Source organism: Megalobrama amblycephala, linkage group LG3 (genome assembly GCF_018812025.1).
Source record: "Megalobrama amblycephala isolate DHTTF-2021 linkage group LG3, ASM1881202v1, whole genome shotgun sequence".
NCBI classification, from domain to species: domain Eukaryota; kingdom Metazoa; phylum Chordata; class Actinopteri; order Cypriniformes; family Xenocyprididae; genus Megalobrama; species Megalobrama amblycephala.
Window position 1 is genome coordinate 37,816,937 of NC_063046.1, and position 21,561 is coordinate 37,838,497.

At 37.0% G+C, this 21,561-nt stretch overlaps 1 protein-coding gene across 49 annotated transcripts in view; it reads right to left on the reverse strand.

The window, feature by feature from the left end:
• The window catches only part of LOC125263978 (receptor-type tyrosine-protein phosphatase delta), a 600,442-nt gene that overhangs the window by 41,288 nt on the left and 537,593 nt on the right, over nucleotides 1–21,561 (reverse strand). For 19 of the 49 annotated variants that reach the window (XM_048183181.1, XM_048183182.1, XM_048183193.1 and 16 more), the window contains 10 exons: nucleotides 20,007–20,312; nucleotides 18,944–19,137; nucleotides 17,870–17,896; nucleotides 16,183–16,300; nucleotides 13,869–14,456; nucleotides 13,460–13,560; nucleotides 12,906–13,162; nucleotides 8,466–8,559; nucleotides 4,676–4,885; nucleotides 1,222–1,382 (listed from right to left, as the gene is read on the reverse strand). In XM_048183181.1, coding sequence (XP_048039138.1) covers nucleotides 1,222–1,382; nucleotides 4,676–4,885; nucleotides 8,466–8,559; nucleotides 12,906–13,162; nucleotides 13,460–13,560; nucleotides 13,869–14,456; nucleotides 16,183–16,300; nucleotides 17,870–17,896; nucleotides 18,944–19,137; nucleotides 20,007–20,312 — 2,056 coding nt within the window. The remainder of the gene's footprint in view (nucleotides 1–1,221; nucleotides 1,383–4,675; nucleotides 4,886–8,465; nucleotides 8,560–12,905; nucleotides 13,163–13,459; nucleotides 13,561–13,868; nucleotides 14,457–16,182; nucleotides 16,301–17,869; nucleotides 17,897–18,943; nucleotides 19,138–20,006; nucleotides 20,313–21,561) is intronic. The other 30 variants (XM_048183188.1, XM_048183185.1, XM_048183203.1 and 27 more) reach the window with 4 other exon arrangements.

Consider the following 21,561-nt stretch of genomic DNA (forward strand, 5'->3'; position numbering starts at 1 on the left):
TTGGAGATGCTCTGACCCAGTCATCTAGGCATCACAATTTTATATATATTATACCATCATATCATATACATATATGATTGATGTAATAATAATATAATATTGTCATGATCCCAGCCTGTGTTCCTGTGTCTTGTGTGAGGACTTATTATTTCCTGTGCTGTGCCATTATTTGTAGTTCTTTGTAGTCTTTCTTGTTGATTAGTTTTCCCCAGGTGTTGCCTATTAGCCACACCCCTTGTTATCTTGTTAACCTTGTTTCCCTTTGTGTATTTATACCCTTGTGCTTCTCTAGTTGGGTTGTCAGTTGTTGTTTTTCGCTATATCTTGTTCCTGTCCGGTGTTTCCTAGTTTGCTCTGGCTACCCGATGCTTGTTTATTTTGTGGATTGTTTGCTACTAAACTTTGCTACAGGTGGAATCGCTTCCAGCCTGTTCCTTTGCCTGCCTGATGGTTCCCTTGTTACAAATATAATATAATATAATATAATGACTTTTCCAAGCCTGGCTGAAAAAACTGTTTTAATCCCCTGATATTTACAGGTTTTTCAACTCACTTTGTACTGTCTTGACAGCAGGAATTGTTCATGTGAAACTGTTTGTTTGGATTGAATTGGTGCATCATGGGCAGCGAGTGTGTTGTGTTGTTGACATTGTAATATTACACTATGAGATGTGTGCATGGGCCCGTGACATTGATTCTGTGATTAACAAATAAATCTGCCATCAGAAGACATCAAATAACCCTGGATATATGAAGGACCTCATCACAATAGATGTTCAACTCAATGCCTGACTGTAATTTACAGCAGATGATCAGATCAGTCTATATTCAAATGAGGGCCACAGATTATTGAAGATACTTACAATGCATAAAAACACATAAACACACACACAATGGCTTAAAGTCAACAATCCAAATCCAAATGACTTTCTGAGCCCAATTTTCAGCTCTTATTGTGAATAATTCTTCAGTAAATGTATTCCAATGACAAGCTTGCATTCATAATCTTTCACCCTTAATAACTCGGAATTGAATCATTAAATAATGATAATAATAATAATGATGATAATAATAATAATAATAATAATAATAATGTTAACCAACTTCCAATCATCTCACCATGCTTTCTTATTTTTACTGTTTCACTGAGAAATATGTCACATTATAAGTCAAATGATGTGCAAAGATTATTGAGAGTGTGTGTTTCTCCACGGTTTCTACCTCTTGTACAGCAGGATGGCAATGACAATACAGATGATGAAGATGACGGCCAGCACGGGCCCCACGACCCAGATCAGACCCTCCTCCTCATCGATTATGGGCTGTGGGTCGATATCAGCAAACACCACTGGATCAGAGTATGGACTCGCCGCATACAACATCTGAAAGAAAACCCAGAACAATGACAGTGACTTCTGAATCGCAAATTCAAGAAACCCTGAATTCACACGTTCACACCAAATACTCTCTAAATTAAATGAAAACCATTGGTTTGCTGTCGATTACCACAGAAAACAATCGTGACATGTCCCTCAGCTTGTAAAAAGAGCAGAAATATTATTTAAAGTTACGCACTTACAATGGGCATCTATGGGACGAGAGTAGCAGAGGGTTTCGAACTCAAGCCAAGTCTTTATTTCGAAAGTGCTTTATACAATACAAATAGTTTCAAAGCAGCTTCACAGCAATAGACAGGAAAATAACAGAATCCACAGTGCAAACTTCATCAAATCTGTGGCAAATTCGGCTGTAAAGCAGCTTTGAAAAGACAATACCAGGAAACATTCTCAGAACTTCAGCTATATTTTGGCAAGGTTTCCTCAAATTATGAATAAACGTTCTTCCAGTAATGTTAACAGACCATTTGTTCAAAGTTATCTGGTCTTTAGTAATGTTCTCAAAAAGTTAGCACAAAAATTTAATTTACATGTTCATGGACATACATGTTCATTTTTTAACAGAAATGTTTTAGTTGGACATTTTTTAAATGTTACTTTTTGTTTCAGAACGTTCAGAGAACATTCAAATGTAACGTTTCCATAATGTTTGAAAATGATAAAAATGGAATGTTCCCTTAATGTTCACATTAAGAAAAAAAATGGATATTTTGAATATTCGGATAACATTCAGAAAAACATTTTTATAACTTAATGGGAATGTAAGCAAAACATTCTTGGAACATTTCTATTAGCTTGAAAAGTGTCATTATTCAGCTCAATTCAGTTCAGTTCAATAACTGTGTAAAGTTCATAAGGAGAAATATGAAGCTTGTAGTCTTGTTAAAGCACTTACATGAATTATTCAGCAGAACAAAAGAGTTTGTTATTTGATCTGTAAAGTGCCTAAATCATTCCTTGGAGGTGAAACTGCTTTTCTAGGTGAATGAATGAATTATTCTCACATTATTTCTCACATTACTCTCACATAAACCGTACATATAATTGTAATTACGTATGGATAGGTTTCTGGTATGTTTCTTTAAAGCAGCTTCATTGCAATCAATGGCAACATATTATTATTCAAGTACACAGTCAAACAGCCTGGATGCGCTGGAAACAATTAACGGAAACAATTAAACGGAACTATATAAATACGATTATATAAAAACACTGTCAGAGGTCTGAAATCCTGTTATGACTCTGATTAATGTAATATTCATCAGTGTGAGTTGCGATGTGTTCAGTGATGTGAGTTACGAACTACATTCAGTGATTAGCATCTAATTTACTCTCAAATCATCAGCACAAGCAGATAAACAGAGACATTAGACGCATCACACACACACACACACACGTTTCTCAGGCATTATATTCAGAAATATTTAATATATACTGGCATAAGTCTCTTCTGCTCACCAAGGCTGCATTTATTTGATCAAATGTACAGTAAAATGTGAATACTGTATATTGTAAAATGTAAAGTTGAATTTTTAGCATCATTACTCCAGTCTTCAGTGTCACATAATGAAATAGTGATAATATGATGATTTGCTGCTCAAGGAACATTACTTTTTATTATCAATATTATCAAAAACAGTTGTGTTAATTAATATTTTTGTGGAAACCATTATAATTGTCAGGATTCTTTTATCAATAGAAAATTTTGTAACAACATAAATGTCTTTATTGTCACTTTTGATCAATTCAATGCATCCTTGTTGAATAAAAGCGTTAATTTGTTTTAATTACTTTCTTTATTTCTATTTGTGCATAACTGCTTTATCCAATTTATACACGAGACTGACAAAGAAACATGGAGGAAAGTGAAAATACAGAGTGGTTTGGTCACTGCGTCTAGTTCTACTGTCTCCCCGTCTCACTGCTTTCACAGAGCTAATCATTCCTCTGTCTGTCTGTCTGTATGTGTGTCTGTCTCTCTGCAGTGCAGTTGATAAGACTCTGCTGCTATTAAAGAGAAGGCGTTTATCTCACAGTCCCGCCGCTGACAGCTCTTCAGGGCTTTCCCTGTGAGAGACACACAGACAGCCGGAGAGAGACAGACATGCCGCTCTTATTCCCAGCAGGCTGTGTGCTGATAGAGTTCAGCCTGGTTTTCTCACTCTGACTGCATCACGTGACTGACACCAATGCCAGCGATCGTTTGGACACAAGACAAAGGAGATTTGGCCCCAAGCAAGCAGTAAAGCACTTTTATTCATCAGTATTTTGGCTAAATATTTATACATCCTTAAAACAAGATACATTTAGTTGAGAAGAAAAATGTGTACGATAATAAGCCTGGTGTTTAGAGAATATATATTAAGCATAAACAGTTCAGTTTAGTGTGGATTATGTTCAGAAAAATGGCTAAGAAAAATTGGTAACACTTTATTTTAGAGTCTTTTAACTAGTTGCTTATTAGCATGTATGTTACTAGAATATTGGCTGTTTATTATTACTTATTAAACACATATTAATGCCTTATTCTGCATGAACTTATTCTACATTCTTAATTCTACCCAATACCTACACTTACCTACTACCAACTACCTTACTAACTATTAATAAGCAGTAATTTAGGAGTTTATTGAGGGAAAGTCATAGTTAATAGTGAATATATGTTCCCAATACTAAAGTGTTACCGAAAAATTAGATATATTCACAGTTTTGCTTCTCATATAACTGCATCTTGTTTTATGGATATTAGCATATTGGTAACATTTTACAATATGGTTCCATTAATCAACATTAGTTAATGCATTAACTAACATTAACGAACAATGAGCAATACATTTCTTACAGTATGTACCTCTGTTAATATACTTTAATAAAAATACAACGGTTCATTGTTAGTTCATGTTAACTGAGGTTCATCAAATAATATTAACAGATGCAACTTTTGTATTAGTGAATATTGAAATTAACATGAACTAAGATTAATAAATGCTTTAGAACTATATTTTTATTGTTAGTTCATGTTAACTGATATAGTTAAGTAATGTTAACAAATGAAACCTTAATGTAATGTGTTACCAAAATATTTTAAATGAAGAATATAACTGCACACTGACTTATAAGTTATTTTTATAATATATTCTTCTTTACAAAGTATTTTTCCTTAACTTGCACAATCATAAGGTGTGCGTTTCCTTTAATTCTTTGTTAAAATAATTATTTTTTTTATTTTTTTTTATTTTCTAACATAAGACCAAAAGAAAGCGGAGAATGAGACTCACGTTGTCTGAGATCTCCAGTACAGCCAGCACGAAGAACACATACTCCTGTCCATTCAGCAGCTGCTTGTTCTCGAAGTCTCCATACGTCTTGGCATCGCCCAGTGTGAACTCCGTCGGCAGTTCGTGGAAATACGCGGCGATGTATGGCTTCAGCTCCACCTGCCTGCGGAACCGAAGAGCACGACTCGTTCGGTTGATTTCTCGCAACAGCTATAAAAGAAACAGAGACAAATTTTTCATCAGTTCAGTTTTAATCAGCGCTGAATTTTGTCTGACTGTGAACAGTCCAGTGATATTTTAGTATTATTTATATAAAATTATAGTATTTTATTATTTATTTATTTACATTAGCTTTTTTCAGTTTTAGCAATTTTGTTATGTGCTTTAGTCAGTTTTATTAGTTTTGTAGTAACACTTTACAGTATACAAACCCGTTGGGACACTGTACAAATTGTGAATAAAAACAGAATGCAATGATGTGGAAGTTTCAAATTTCAATATTTTATTACAACATAGATGGGATATCAAATGTTTAAACAGAGAAAATGTATAATTTTAAGGGAAAAATAAGTTGATTTTAAATTTCATGGCATCAATACATCTCAAAAAGTTGGGACAAGGCCATGTTTACCACTGTGTGGCATCCCCTCTTCTTTTTATAACAGTCTGCAAATGTCTGGGGACTGAGGAGACAAGTTGCTCAAGTTCAGGAATAAGAATGTTGTCCCATTCTTGTCTAATAGAGGCTTCTAGTTGCTCAGCTATCTTAGGTCTTCTTTGTCGCATATTCCTCTTTATGATGCGCCAAATGTTTTCTATGGGTGAAAGATCTGGACTGCAGGCTGGCCATTTCAATACCCGGATCCTTCTTCTACGTAGCCATGATGTTGTAATTGATGCAGTATGTGGTCTGGCATTGTCATGTTGGAAAATGCAAGGTCTTCCCTGAAAGAGACGACGTCTGGATGGGAGCATATGTTGTTCTAGAACTTGGATATACCTTTCAGCATTGATGATGCCTTTCCAGATGTGTAAGCTGCCCATGCCACACGCACTCATGCAACCCCATACCATTAGAGATCCAGGCTTCTGAACTGAGCACTGATAACAACTTGGTTTGTCCTTGTCCTCTTTAGTCCGGATGACATGGCGTCCCAGTTTTCCAAAAAGAACTTCAAATTTTGATTCGTCTGACCACAGAACAGTTTTCCACTTTGCCACAGTCCATTTTAAATGAGCCTTGGCCCAAAGAAAACTCCTGGGCTTCTGGATCATGTTTAGATATGGCTTCTTTTTTGATCTACAGAGTTTTCGCCGACAACGCCGAATGGCACGGTGGATTGTGTTCACCGACAATGTTTTCTGGAAGTATTCCTGAGCCCATGTTGTGATTTCCATTACAGTAGCATTCCTGTATGTGATGCAGTGCCGTCTAAGGGCCCGAAGATCACGGGCATCCAGTATGGTTTTCCGGCCTTGACCCTTACGCACAGAGATTGTTCCAGATTCTCTGAATCTTTGGATGATATTATGCACTGTAGATGATGATAACTTCAAACTCTTTGCAATTTTTCTCTGAGAAACTCCTTTCTGATATTGCTCCACTATTTTTCACCGCAGCATTGGAGGAATTGGTGATCCTCTGCCCATCTTGACTTCTGAGAGACACTGCCACTCTGAGAGGCTCTTTTTTATACCCAATCATGTTGCCAATTGACCTAATAAGTTGCAAATTGGTCCTCCAGCTGTTCCTTATATGTACATCTAACTTTTCCGGCCTCTTATTGCTACCTGTCCCAACTTTTTTGGAATGTGTAGCTCTCATGAAATCCAAAATGAGCCAATATTTGGCATGACATTTCAAAATGTTTCACTTTCAACATTTTATATGTTATCTATATTCTATAAATGAATAATATATGAATAAAATATAAGTTTATGAGATTTGTAAATTATTGCATTCCTTTTTTATTCACAATTTGTACAGTGTCCCAACTTTTTTGGAATCGGGTTTGTAAAATCTTTACAGTAACTTTTGAAGGGGGTGGATTCTGGAATCCACTTCCGCTTCAATATATCTTTTGAGTGATTTATAATCAAGTTATTAATTAATATTTATCCTTCTAAATATTAAATTATTTGAATGACTTTTTCAATGTATGTTAAACATTTATTTTACTTTTCCATCTTCATTCACTAGAATGTTTGTAAAATGTTTGCTGAAATTTGTGCACTCACGAATCCTATTGGGCTATTATAACACACAAAGTGTAAACATTATGAAAGATTCATTGTTAATATTTTAATTGTGTTATAACAAAGCTTTGTGGGATTGCGATGAACTGAGATGTCAGCTTTTGTCATTATAAAGGAAGCATTCTTTGCACGCATTCTGCCATACCAAACCATGCACGCAGCAGCTTGCTTTTCGGTTCAAACTAACTGTGGTTTGTGAATGTTGATGCTTTAATAACACATGTTTTATGGGGATCGTTTATGCTGGGATGTTGTGGTGACACAACTTAATATTTCATGTAGGCCTACATTTCATGGATGTACTTGACAAAAATCTATATAGGCTACTTTTATCACGGGACAAAACATGAATGTTGCGGGCGGGAGCGGGACTGAAAAATCCATTCTGCGCAGTTCTCTAGGTAGTGGACTCTGTTAGAGTATACTGTAATTGTTGTGGAAATGTAAATGTATGCAGAGCGGCTTCCAAACACCTTGTGAGTGTTGAAGCTTAACTATTCTTCAGTAAAATTTTCTTAAATTTATTTTTTAAACTCTGACTCCGGGTCTTCGTTCATCATATCTGTTCATTGGGTGTAAAATTCCCCTACACTTTACAGTATGAAAATCATTATGTCTATGCACATCCCCATAAAACATGAAAACCCAACTTGTGTGTGTGTGTGTGTGTGTGTGTGTGTCCGCAGGCATTTGCTGTGAGATGGAGGGCTGCTCTGATAAAGCTTTCTATCAATCCTGTTCAAGCTGTCAAAACTGCTTCAGTTCTTCTGCCCTTGAGCCACTTTGAACAGGCGACTTCAAATATTGACAGTAAAATAAATTGAGTGTGAGTGTGATATATATATATATATATATATATATATATATATATATATATATATATACGCACACACTCAATTTATACATACACATATATATATATATATATATATATATATATATATATATATATATATATATATATATATTTGATGATGGTAGTTGCAATGCTGACAGTGTGTTTTCTTTATTAACAGAACTATCAGCTTCATCGTAACCAGGTTTGCAGAACCACCTCAGGCCAGCTGGTGGGGGGAGGGGCGGGTCCAGCTGTCAGCCAGTCAGAAAGGAGATCCCTGCATGGTGCCATCCCTTCCCAAGCTGCAGCTCAGAGTATGTGACGCGGTTGGCAGTTCTACTGGCACAATTCTGGGGAAAGCACTCGCCGTCTTGTGCCTCGCCACATAAAAGCCTTTCAAATATTTACTCTGGCTAAAAATAATATTTTTCGGCTCTATCTCTCGCCCGTTCGTCCTGCCCTTCAGAGGAGAACGTCTTTTGTTCCTATCTCCATTAGCGGGCAGGAACTGATTTGCATATGAAGGGATCTGGTAGAACTGTGAGGTCTCACGGCTTTCTTTTCAAATCAGCTGCTTGTAGTTGTGTTGGGACTGATGTCCTTACATGGGCTGCTGCCATGATCAATAATGTTTCTAAAATGGGCCTAATTTATTGACGCAGTGACTTTAATGTTTATGTGTAAGGTGTCTGATACCTCTTCCAGATTCATCTCATCCGGATTGTCCCAGAGTTTGATGAATTTTCCAGGTCGTTGTTTCTTCAGCGGTACCACCACAATGTAGTATCCCCTACAGAGAGAGCAAGAAAAAGTGTCTATGAGTGTCTCAGTGGTCAAGATTCGGCCGCTGGCAAAGGTGTTAGGACATCCATCAAGATTAGCTCCAATCAATCTGGACTTTCCAATCCACTTCGGATGACACTGGATTAACGACATGTTTGACGAAAGAGAGAAACCCTCGGTAAACACATCAATAACCTGCCAACTTCCCCTCACTTTAGTCTGGTTTCACTTCGAGGCTGGTGCTTCAGACACACTAATGAGGGTCTCTCTGGTAGAGATGATGGCCAGTTTACTAAAAAAAAAAAAAAAACTTGTACACAATTTTATCTCATTCCAAACCTGTATAACTTTCTTTCTCCAAAGAAACTGAAACACAGATATTTTAAAGAAAAATAAGTTGCTATTTTCCATATTTTCCATATAAACAGTTAATACTGGTTCTTGAATCTGATTGGCTAAGAGCCTTTTCCAATTATGCGATATTCTACTAATATCACATGGAAGTTGTTTCATTATTTATATCACTCTGCTTGTTTCTGCCGGATCTATACTGGCAGCATTTCTCACAGTGAGCATCAATGGCAGAGGAGGAAACCCACTATAATTTTAAAAATACAAAAATACAACTGTTATTGTGTCACAGAATGTAGTTTTAAGAGTTTTTGAGAAAATGAAGCTGTTTAGCCCTTAAATATTCACTTTACATATAAACATAGTGCCTATTTGAAAATTTGTTTAGACATTTTCGGAGATTAGAGCACCAGGCTGTCAGCAGCCGTTCAGCGCTCATGTACCCACTGAGAACAGCCAGTTCTATGTAAATTTACCTCTAGCTGTTTTTGTACTAAATTGTTTGCTTGTGTTTATTTCCTATTATACAAACTACTTACACTTTTATAATGGCTATTATTGTTCATTTAAATATTATTTTTCAATAAATAATATTTTATTTAAATAATATGCCATATTTGGTATTGAGAAAGGGTCTGTTAGTGATTGTGATTTCGACTTAAGTGAAAGTTACATTATTACGCCATTAGATGGCAGCAAAGACTTTCTTTATGAGTGAGTCAGTAGCAATGACTTTTAGGCTATGTCTACATTAATCCGGAGACATTTGAAAAAATAGAGTTTTCATTTAAAAAGCTCCTCATCCACACTAACATTTTCAAGCATTTTCCAAAAGTTGCTTAAACCGCTTAAATCACCTTACGGCACATGCGTAAAACATTCTAGCTTATGAGATGATGAATAGAGAGCAGATTTAATAAAAAAAGTTCTAATTTTATTAGCATCATAACACATCACTCACTGATGCGTCCATTCTAAAAAGGAGCATTTATCTTGAGCAATACTGTTAATGTAAATAGCAGGCACAACAATGCCAATAAAAGTATAGATATCTATGTGTACAATATGCGTTACATTAAACATGCATCATCATTTTCATATACCTCCGTTTTTATCATCCATACTACAACATGAAAATGGTGTTTTCAAATTTATCCACTTTTCAAAAAGCTCAGTTTTCCTTGACTTGACAAAAATGCCATCTCAGTGTGGACGGAAGGCAAAAACAGAGAGATTGCTAAGAACACTAATACGAAAATGTATTAGTGTGGACAAGGTCTTATATTGAAAGGGGCTAAAACAAGGTTGTAAACAAGGACATTATTTTTACTTTAAAAAACACCTTATAAGATGCAACCAACAAATGCACTGACTAGTGCTGTACTGGGAAATCCCCTTCAACTGTTACTAGGATATTAAGGATACTAAGACAAAAATATTGCTTTCCTAAGCAGACATTCAAACTAATTTTAATTATAAATATAATATTGACCTGAAAACTAAATGCAATATCAGATGAAGGTAATACACTCGCTTAGTCGATCTCTGGCTGATGATGTTTCATGATATTTCATGGCATCTGCCATCAAAACATCCAAACAAAAGTCATCCGCTACTGTAAATACTTCAGTCCACATTAATTGTAATTACATGGAATTAATTACTTTCAACAACATGCACAACAAATGCTGCAATTACATTTAGATTTACTTTACCTATATATTAATTAGAAATAAATATAGCTGCAAGCAGCAATGTGGGGCCAAGAACCAAAACAACCTATAACAGTAAGTAGCATACAAAGCCGAACAGACACAAATGAGAGAAATAGAATGTATATGGTATAATAATAAGTTACAAAGATGTAGCAGCAAGCAAGATTCAAACCCTAAACCTTGTGATCTGAAATCCTGTTACTTAGCATGATGCACCACATACAGAACATGTTTGTTCTGATGCTGAGAACACAAAATATTTTTTGCATGCTTAAGAAAGAAAGAAAGAAAGAAAGAAAGAAAGAAAGAATACTTTATTACAAAAGAATGATTTTGAAGCAACATAGAGTCACATTAAAAATGAAATTCAAATTTTCAAATTTTCAAATGCACTGAAAATTTCAAAGCACAAAGGGTAGAGGTATTGATGTGTAGTGGATAATATGTATGCAATAGTTTATTGAGCCTTTTCTTTTAACAGTTTTAAATTTCAGTTACTGAGCATGTGAAGAACAATTCATAGCGCTCTGCTCTCTACTTCAATGTTGTGATCGAACAGACACCCAGTAGAATGTAACATGATTTAGAAACAGCAATAAACAGCAAGATAAAGTCATGTATTGGAAAACCATAGACCTTCATCTACAGACCAATTATAATAATAATACTGAATCATCTTGGAGAGAGTTTCATCGCGTTGACTGTCATAACTGAACACGACACGCAGTTTGAATGAATGGAGAATGACTGACAGCCGCAGTGGAGGGAAGCGTTTATGTGAGCTTGAATTTAACCACTTCAATATTCATCTGTACCTCACATTAATCTATGGAATAGCTTCAGAAGTCTTGGAATATAGTCCATGGAAACTTTATGGTGCTTTATAATGTTCTTGTGCCTTTTGTGGGGCTTAACAATAACAGAATAGTATAAGCACAATATCGGATTTGGATCTGTCTCATCTGACTGATACCTGAACCTGCAAAAATGGCAGTATCGGAGCCAATACTGATATTGAGTATCGGATCGGCGCAACACACCTCGTTTTCAGAAATGGGTGCAAATGCATTTGCTATTTAAACAACGTGGCACAGGACGTGAAAATGATAACTGCGTCGGGCTGAAACTAGCAAAAAACACTTGCGTTGCGCCTGGTGCCGCATTGCGCCGGGTGTATGATAGGGCCGTTATTGTAACTTTTGAACAGAGTTGAAAATCAAAATTCTGTCTGGTAAGCCCTACACAGCTTAGTCTAATGGTCATCTAAACCAAGTTTGGTGATAACTGGACAAAATTTAAAAGAGGAGTAGCAAAAACCAAAATACAGTACATTTCAAAATGGCAGCTACTGAGAATACAAAGAAGGTATGCACTCTAAAAGAGACTTTAATAGAAGCTCACAGGAGATAAATCAACAAACGTTTCAGCTCTTCGCCAAAATGGCAGCTACTACAATGGGCAAACTCTTAATGTAAGACACTGTATGTGATTAGCATGAGAAGAGAAGTCTTAGAACTTGGTGGACACAGGACAGTCGAGGTGCGCATTTAATTCTGCAGTGATTTAGGCAGCAACAATTTGTCTTCTTTTGAACTCTGATACATATGTCTCCCATTAAGCTGTGTGGATTGTAATATTTTATGTAAAGCTGTGCTATTGCTCAGCTAATTTGACCTTCACACATTTTGCTCTTACTGATGGAATGTAAGAGCAGTGAAAATTGGTCTCCAGGCCATGCATATATAGGCTTCACTTAAGACTGCTCTTATGAGGATACTCAACAAAACGGGCATTTTGGCATAATTATGTGTGTTTGTTCAAGCACGAAAGAGAACTCGATACTGGCGTGCGTCTTTCTGTGCACACGAGTCGTGTGTGTGTTACACAGACACGACATTCACAGACACTCTTGTGTTGCGCCTGAAAGGTTTAAAAGCATTTGCGTGAATAAGAGCGGTACTGCCGAATCACTCCCACTGTTTGTGAAATTACGTCTCACAGAGAGTTTTAAAACTACTGATTTGCTCTGATAATCTGATTGGGTTCAACCTACATGCCATAGTGCATAAATGTTCGGTAAAATCGGTTATAATGGTACTGTAGAAAAACAAGTACCGTCAGGATTTTAAAATGTTAATACCAACTTCATGACAACCCAGGGCACAAACAAATGTGGAAAAGATTAAAAGGCGAATGGAGAGGGAATGAAATGATCAACTAGATAGGTCAGTCTGCAAAGCCCATGGTGCTTCTCTCAATAAAACCAAACACAAGAAATCGTACTCACTTCACTTTCTCTGCTGTCTGCACCGTCGGCAGCTCAACCGTGACCATGCCATCCGAATTGGTCTTGCCGATCAGGTACGGTTTGGTGCGAAGTATGTCAGGCGCTGTCATGGTGGAGACACGGTGCTGCAGACCTCCGGCGCTGTTCCCACGGTTGGTGAGCAGGAATGAATACTGAGTCTCCGGCTGAAGGTTGGTGATGAGCTTCTGCGTCAGCTTCCCATCCACCTCCACACTTTGACCATTATCGTATAAGATCTGGAAGAAACCAGTGTTGCTCCAAATGTTAACCAAACATCAAATGTTATGCAAGTTTTAATATGATAGCATTTTAAGGGATGCAAAGGCTGCGCTAGAGAGAGGCAACATTATGAAAATACCATATCCATCATTCAGAAAACAAGCCTTAGAAGGTCTCTTTTGAAAAAGATGTACACTTTAGCATACTCTTTAAAATATACTATGTAAAAAATTGTAACTTCACTGATTTTCAAGCCACTTTGTATTGTTATCCAGACTGCATTTGCAGGTTAAATGTTCCTCCGATTCTCTTACCGTAAAGGGCTGCGCAGGGTTGTAGTTTTCGGGAATTTCCCACGTCAGCAGCACTGAGGTCTTCATGGCAGCTCTCACATGGAAATTTTTTGCAAACACTGCTAAAAGAAAGTTGGGGCAGATAAATTAGACACGGAGCCGGAGCAGTTCTCTCACCACCTTTTAGGAAGGCAGCTAGTCATCAACAGCCTTACCTGCAAAGAATTTCGCCTGCTACCTCATGAGGACTAGTCCAGAACTAGAACCTTACCTTGTGGCTTACCATTGACTCTCCGTAGGATGCTATTTGACATGAGCTAACTATGCTAGGGGCATTTTCATATTCGATTTGGTCCTGAGAACCACACTCTTTCTCAAACGTTGTAGAAGAGGGCAAACGTGGGCCGAGAGGGTGTTTTGAGCCCCCTACCTTGGTTGACGGGTTGCGTTCTGAACTGGACGCTAGGACTGTAAGGACCGGGGCCCTTACTGGTGAAGGCACACATTTTAATATCGTAAGTCGTGTCTGCTTTAAGGCCGTCCAGCGTGACAGTGGACTCGGGTGCTGTGATGAACAGTTCTGAGGGACTGCGAGGGCTGTTGATGTCTTTGTATTGAAGAGCGTATTTGATAATGGCTCCATTGCGCTCGGCTAATGCCACCGGCTGCCAGCTGACTTGCATGGTGGTCGTTGTGCTACTTTCGGCTATGATGCCTTGCGGGTAACCAGACGGTGTGTCCTCGGATGTTGTGATCTCCTTCACCGTCTCCTCTCCGAATCCCACCTTATTGCGGGCAGAGAGGCGGAACGTGTAGGACGCCCCCTTGTGGATCTCTTTGGTGGTGTAGTGGTTCTCACGCTCTGAGAACTCGATTACCGTTAGCGGCTCAACATCCTTACGGCCGAATCTGAGGCGGTAGCCTTGCAGTGGGCCATAGGTGTTGGGCGGCGGGTGCCACTGCAGGAGCGCTGTGCCCATGTTTGTCGGACTCACCATGAGACGAGGCTTTTCCGGAACTAAGGATGGACAAACGACAAAACAGAGTTATTATTGTTAATTAAAACTATGACTGAAACTATTAAAAACATTTCTGTTAATTACAAAAAAACTGAAATAAAATATAATGTAAAATATAACTAAATGAAAATTAGAAAAGTTGCCTTGGCAATAAATTGAAATAAACACTAAAGTTATTAACTGGAATGTTAAACTATAAATAAAGCTAAAATAATTGGATAAAGTCAGTGCAGTTAAATTAATAATATTTCTGAATATTAGTTATCAATAAAACAAAGATACAAATGTAAGAAGAGTGATTTATGTTCCCTTTCAAATGGGAACTCTCACTGCATCCCAGGATGCTGGAGCATTCCCCAAAGCGTCATAGGATGCAGTGTCTTATTCCCTTTCTCAGGGAACCAGGGTAACATTTGTAACCAAGACATTTTTCAGGTAGGTCTATCTAATACTAGAGATGTAATCAAATGTAAAACAAACAAACAAACATACAAACACTGCATAGCCTTCACTGAATATACAATGATTCTTACTAGGCTGCTGTCACTTTAAGACAGATATATGGATCTAATATACTGACACACATGAAGTTTCCTCCCAACTGCTTCTTTTGATTTGAGACATAAGCATATGTTTTTATGTCATTACGCACCAAGCCAGACATTTGTGTGAGTTGGTCCATTTGTGCAAAATAAGCAGTTAAAAAGAACTCAATTCAGTAGTCATGCACTGTGTAAAAGGCAGCTTTATGGGCATGCGCGAGTACCAAAATGAGTTTCCTTCATGTCTTATTGCGTTTGAACAGTTTAAATCGCTTAAATATTTAAACTGGCATGACTTATAAATGCACTGCACTGTCACATGCAATTAGTCCTATCACAATTATTGATTACTGATCATCTATCTATCTATCTATCTATCTATCTATCTATCTATCTATCTATCTATCTATCTATCATGAAAGTAAATGATATGGGCCTATTTTTTTTAAATTTTTTTTTACTTGAGCTTATACTGTAAGTGACATGAATAAAACAGAATTAAACCCTTAATCGCAATTATTTGTATGACAATTAACGGTCAGCACAAATTTAATCATCGTGACAGGCCCATGTGCAATGTATCCGTGATAAAGACAATAGTCCAAAATTTCTACCGATTTAAATTTAGGTTGGTAATGTTTTGGCCTTGAAAACTACATTGAAATTCACTGATATACTTTAATGGATCCTCAATATTGTACATGCGCTGCTGTATCTATACTCCAAATTCTCCAGTCGAAAACGCTGCGAGTTTGACAATTTGTAATGATACAATATCAAATAGATATCAACAGTGATATCGTGTGCTTTTTCACAGTTGTGCAATCAAGGACAAAAGTGAAATAAAAGGCCTTTCAGGGAGCTGAATAACAACACAATTAGAGGTACAACAGAAAAGCGCCTGTACTTATAAGCGATTGTGTGTTTCGAGCCTTTCAGTGATAATCCAGACAGTACGCAGTATTCTTTTCTTTTGAAAAAGTCTATTTTCCTGACAGATTTTTCCATTATTTCCTTAACCCCTGCGAACATTTCAAAGTCAGAGCCGTAGGTGAGTGGAATTACAATCGCCTTCATCACTGCGAGGGCAATTATAGGCATTCACTCGTAATGGGTACAGGGAGAGGCCTGCCGAATACTACATAGTTGACAGGAACAGAGGCGTGAACTGCTCTGAACCTACCGGCTCCGGTGGTGGTGACCAGCTTGGGTTTGCTGCGCGCTCCGTCACCCTTGGTGGTGTAAGCGGCAACAGTTACTGAGTACGTGGTCTCAGCGTGCAAATCAGTAAGGACTAATTCCTGGAAAAACATAAGGACGTTTTTAACACTGACTGCAAAATCGCTTTTAAAATCATACAGAAAAATAAGCATGTGTTTAAGAATGTGTTTTTTTTTTTTTTTTTTTAAGAAACACCAATACAAAGATTTTTCTTACTCTTGTTCTAAATTTCATGAATCTGGATTGTAATAAATAAACATATGCATGTCTGTATGTAGTAATTAGCATAAATGCCATAAATAAACATTTAAAGAAGCGGTTCTCAACCTTTCTGACTCGAAGGTCCTACATTGCCAAAGACAATATTTGAAGGCCCCCCAAGATATTTCGGGTACTTCTTCTATAAAGAAAAAGCTGCTCATTTTCAAACTTTATTATTTAAAACAAACAAAAAAAACTAAACAAAAAAAAAAAACAAGGAGAGGCAAAATTATTTAATAAAATATGTATACATTCATATAAATATTCTAAATTATATTTATAATAACATTTACTTTAATTGTAGAATTGTATTACTTTATAATTTTTATAATTGTATAATTATTTCATTAAATTAATTCCAGAAACTGAAATGGTTTTCAGGGTTACATGACTTTTCATGTGTGATTCAAGGGTTTTTCTTTTTCTCTCAAAAAGCAGTTTCTCAGCAATTTTACCAGATTTTACCAGAAAAAAATGTATGTTATGGAAATGTCCATGACATTTTAAGATTTTGTAAATTCCTCATATATCCAGGTTTTCCAAGACTAACTCTGGCTAACTCTGGTTCTTAAAATGACAGGTGTTGAGGGAATTAATTAAAAATAAAAGAAAAAAGATAATATGACAGCAGCTTATATCTTGAGTTTTAGCTTATTTTAAAGTATATTTGGTCTTATTTTAAATCAGTGTTTCTCAACTCCAGTCCTCGGGACCCACTGCTCTGCACATTTTGTATGTATCCCTTATTTAACACACCTGATTTAGATCATCAGCTCATTAGGAGAGTCTGCATGAACTGAATTGAGTGTGTCATATAAGAGAGACATACAAAATGTGCAGAGCAGTGGGTCCCGAGGACTGGAGTTGAGAACCACTGTTTTAAATCATTTTAAGCTGTCCCCTATGGGACCTGACCCCTGGTTGAGAACCACTGATGTAAAGCCTTTCATCCATCCATGTAAAAGGTCATTCATCACTCATTGCATAGATTCAACTATAATGCACATTATTTTGTTTAAATAAGAAATCATAAAGACTTACTGGGTATTCAATTTCTTATGATAATATTATGAAGAAAAAAATTCAATTAACACATTTCATGTGTCTGTGAGTTTCCATGTGTTTGCTGGTTTACAGTTTGTGTTTATTTATATAATTTTATTTAACTGCAAATTTATTGAAAAATCATGATTTCTATGTGATAACATTTGTATACAATTGTTATCATTCACAAAAATGATGAATGAAATCCAGTGTTGTCTTCATATGGTTATGGCAAAATAATATTAAACATCTAGCAAATGACGTGTATGTTTGCAAATCATGCATAGAATGAAATACATTGAATGTGCAGAATTGAATATAATTGTTTTTTCAAATGTACTCACATGTTCAGCTGAATCATCATATTCCCACTGATGCCCAGACCAGAGAACAGAAGGAGGGAAAAAAAACAAACAGACAAACAAGAAAAGAAGTTTAATTATACTCGAAGACACAAGAGTGTTAGATGAACCTGAGGTGTGTCTCTTATGTTTCCGTGAGTGAGCAGATGTTGGAATGATGAATGATTCATAATTCTGGAGGATTCAAACAGCGTGTCGCTGTCTCCACATTGCACTCTGAGGTCAGGATATGATGTGTTGTGTGAAATCAGATCGGCCAGTCTCATTGTCTAACATGAAGTCACATATAATCAAGCAGATAACAGGTCTGCTGTATATGTAATTCATGGCTGGTTATGGCACATCATCATTAACCTCACATGGGAAAATTAATGTCTAGGGAAAGTATTCACGTCAGTCTTGAAGATATGAAAAGATGGATATATGAAATTGTGCATGTCATAAGAATAAATTTGCTGCCTACATTCTTACAGTTATTAGGGTCATTCAGTGAAAATATACCCCTCATTTACTTACAGTATATACAAATAATGACTTTAATGTTATTATATACATTTTTTTCTTAACACCCATTTTATTTTAGCTGTCTTCATTTTCCAATAACTTTTTATTTCCAGTTTGTCCCCAGCACTGTCATCTGGATACTCAATATTGATTGGTTAATGCACATTTTAAACAGTTTATTTCACAGGTAAGTTAATCTAAAATAAAAAATGGTAGACCATCTTAGACCAGAAACAATCAGGTGGTCATACCCATTTCAATCTAGAAACCACCTTCCATGTTCCAAACTACAGCTATCACCTATAACCATTTTCCAGCAGTGATTTATTTCAACTTGCAGGATTTTCTCTCATTGGCTGTATTGAAATGCATGCTGGGATTGCCAAAACAAGCCTACCTTCAGTCAACTAGGTAGGCAGCTCACTAGTTTGTGGAAGAGTGAAAAAGTTCCTATATGCATTGTGTTTTATTGTGACATACACCGAAATCAAAATAGTTGGCAAAAGCTTGTAAAGGCTGAGAAATAGTGCAGTTGTGCAGGTGGGTGCCTACCTGAGCGTCATCGATCAGGATGTCCTTGATGACAGGGTGCCCAACGGGTTCCCCATTAACCATCCTCACATAGTGCACCTGGTACCCACGGATCTGCCCGTGCTGTCTGCTCGGCACCGGCGACCGCCACAGCACTTTAACAGACGTGGAGTTGACAGCCTCCACCTCGACTTTACGAGGTGGGCCACTCGGCACTGAGAGAATTATGGGATAGAAGACAAAAAGGTCAAGCTTAAAGAGGACACTTCCCGTCCGACTGGACATCTCTCATGAGAAAGTGGTGAAGCAGACAAAAATCTACAAAATGGGTATATACCACTAACAAGTACTGGATAACACTAATATCTCAACAATGGGAAGTCAAAAACAAAAAACAAAAAGAGAAAAAACAAAACAAAAACAATCCCCAAAAACAGGTCACACAGCTGACCTAATTTTTTTTTTTTTTTTCTGAAAAATGGGTTTAGTGGATTCAAAATATGGAATAAAAATAACAAGCAAAATAGCCAAGAGGAGTGTTTCAGAGGTTTGAAGCACTCGAAAGGAGTTTGGCTATGATAGAGTGAAGACAAAAAGAAAAACAAATGGAAAAATTTAAGAAAAATGTCATTAGCGTGGGACATTTGAGAAAAAAAAAAGCCCCATTTTTTTTGAGGATTCACTGTCGGTTTAGGCGTCTTTTCTCATGTATGAAAATGAGTTTAACTCCATTAAAAAATCCATTTCATTTATCTGAAATATTTAAGAAAATGGGGGGAAAAACAGCAAAACATTTGGGATTGTTGGAAGTTTAAGGTTGTCAGAAGAACATGCCATGAAATTTCCATGAAAGTCTGGTCAAGCAAAAAGATTCAAAAATTCTCTTGAAAATTCTCCCAAAATAAATGTTGGCTCGGTGAAAGGTCACAAAAAATCCTGGTTAGTAGAGTTAGTGTAAATACAGGGGACTAGAGGGGCGAGGGGGTTTTGGGGTGCCTTGGGCAGAAGTCTGCCCAGAAGTGGGGCATGTTTTAAGGGTAAAGACATTAGTATTGGGTCACAGTGGCGTGTGGGTAAGACATACCATCCTCCTCTGTACGGATTAGCTGAGGTAAACTCTCAGGGCCTTCCCCTGCTTCTGTGTGGGCGCTCACTGTCACACGGTACTCTGTCCATTTGTCCAAGTTTTCCAACAGATAATGGTACTTTTCTGGCGGTATGTCCGATATTTGTCGCAACGTGGTATCGTCGCCTTCAGTTGCCACATACTGGACGGTGTATTTGGTCATGATTCCATTTTGAAGCTCCACTGGAGGCGGTTTCCAACTTACCAGAATGCTGGTAGAACTGGGACTAGTACACTTGACTTCCTGGGGTGGAGCTGAGGGCTCTGATTGGAGGATCAGAGGATTGTGGGAGGAGCAGAATAGTCAATGAATTGGATTCAAGTAGTTTTGGAGTTTGGTTGGATCCAGGTGAGGTTCACGGGGTTGAGGTAAGAGGATTTTTTTGTTTTTGTGGTGGAGGTGGAGATGATGTTGATGGACAAAAACAAAAACAAAAAAAAGAACATAAAATGAGGATGGACCACAAAGACTACATTTATTGAAAAAAAAAAAAAAAATGATGCCATGAAAATAAATTTAAATTAAGCTTAAAAAGATGAACAAAAGGGACAGAAATGTCACAGACTTCTCATAAAGGAGGTAGAAAAAATAAAACAAATTCACAAATTGTGTGGGTGGGACTGGTGTAGACACTAAAAGTAAAGAACCTACCTTAGTAATTCTACATATGTTATTTTTTCCTAAATACATCCTAAAATTTAGGGCACAAATTTCATTTTCTCTCATCATACTTCAAAAGCAGTTTCCAAACATGTAAAATATCTAAATTAGCTGCATTTAACTGGGCCCTGTTTCCTCCAAGCAGTTACCATCAATCCAAAATTTCAAAGGTTGATGTATCAGCTCTGTATAAACAGGAAATTCATTGCTCACCAACCTTTCCGAGGCCTGTTGGTTTGAGGTAAAAGCCTGGTTGGTCCAAGAGTTCATGACTGATGTTTCTAGACTTGGACATGCAAACACTCTACCGGATAAACAGCCCTCCAAGATACTTACCTGGCATGTTCTCAGAGGACCTCAGATTTATTCAGATTACCTCAAATTGTGAAGCACAGTCAAGCTTGTCAGCATCAATTATGCATCAAATTATGCAAGATTAATGAACGGGCTGATCTAAAGGTTTGGTTACAGTCGACTTGAATGAATGGATAATAAATATGAGGTCTTCTGGGAATGCAGTTCTCTTTTCTAGCTATGTATCATTGCATTTGAGCTTACAACAAGGCTCCAGGAGAAGGAACCTTTCCAAATTTGGTAAATCTTTCAAATGCAGTGTAGTATACTATAGCCAAAGTCAAAAAACAAGGCACCCTGAAGCTGAACAACTGCAGCCAAACAGATGAATAATTCACTCATCTCCCACTTGACTTACTTATATGACACCAAATTCAACAAAGTGACCTTGTCATTTGACATTTCCCACAGGTCGACTTTCATTAAAACAAGTTGTGCGCTAACAAGATGTTTGCAGAAATGCCTCCATCTCTCAAAAATCTCTCAGTGTAAACCACT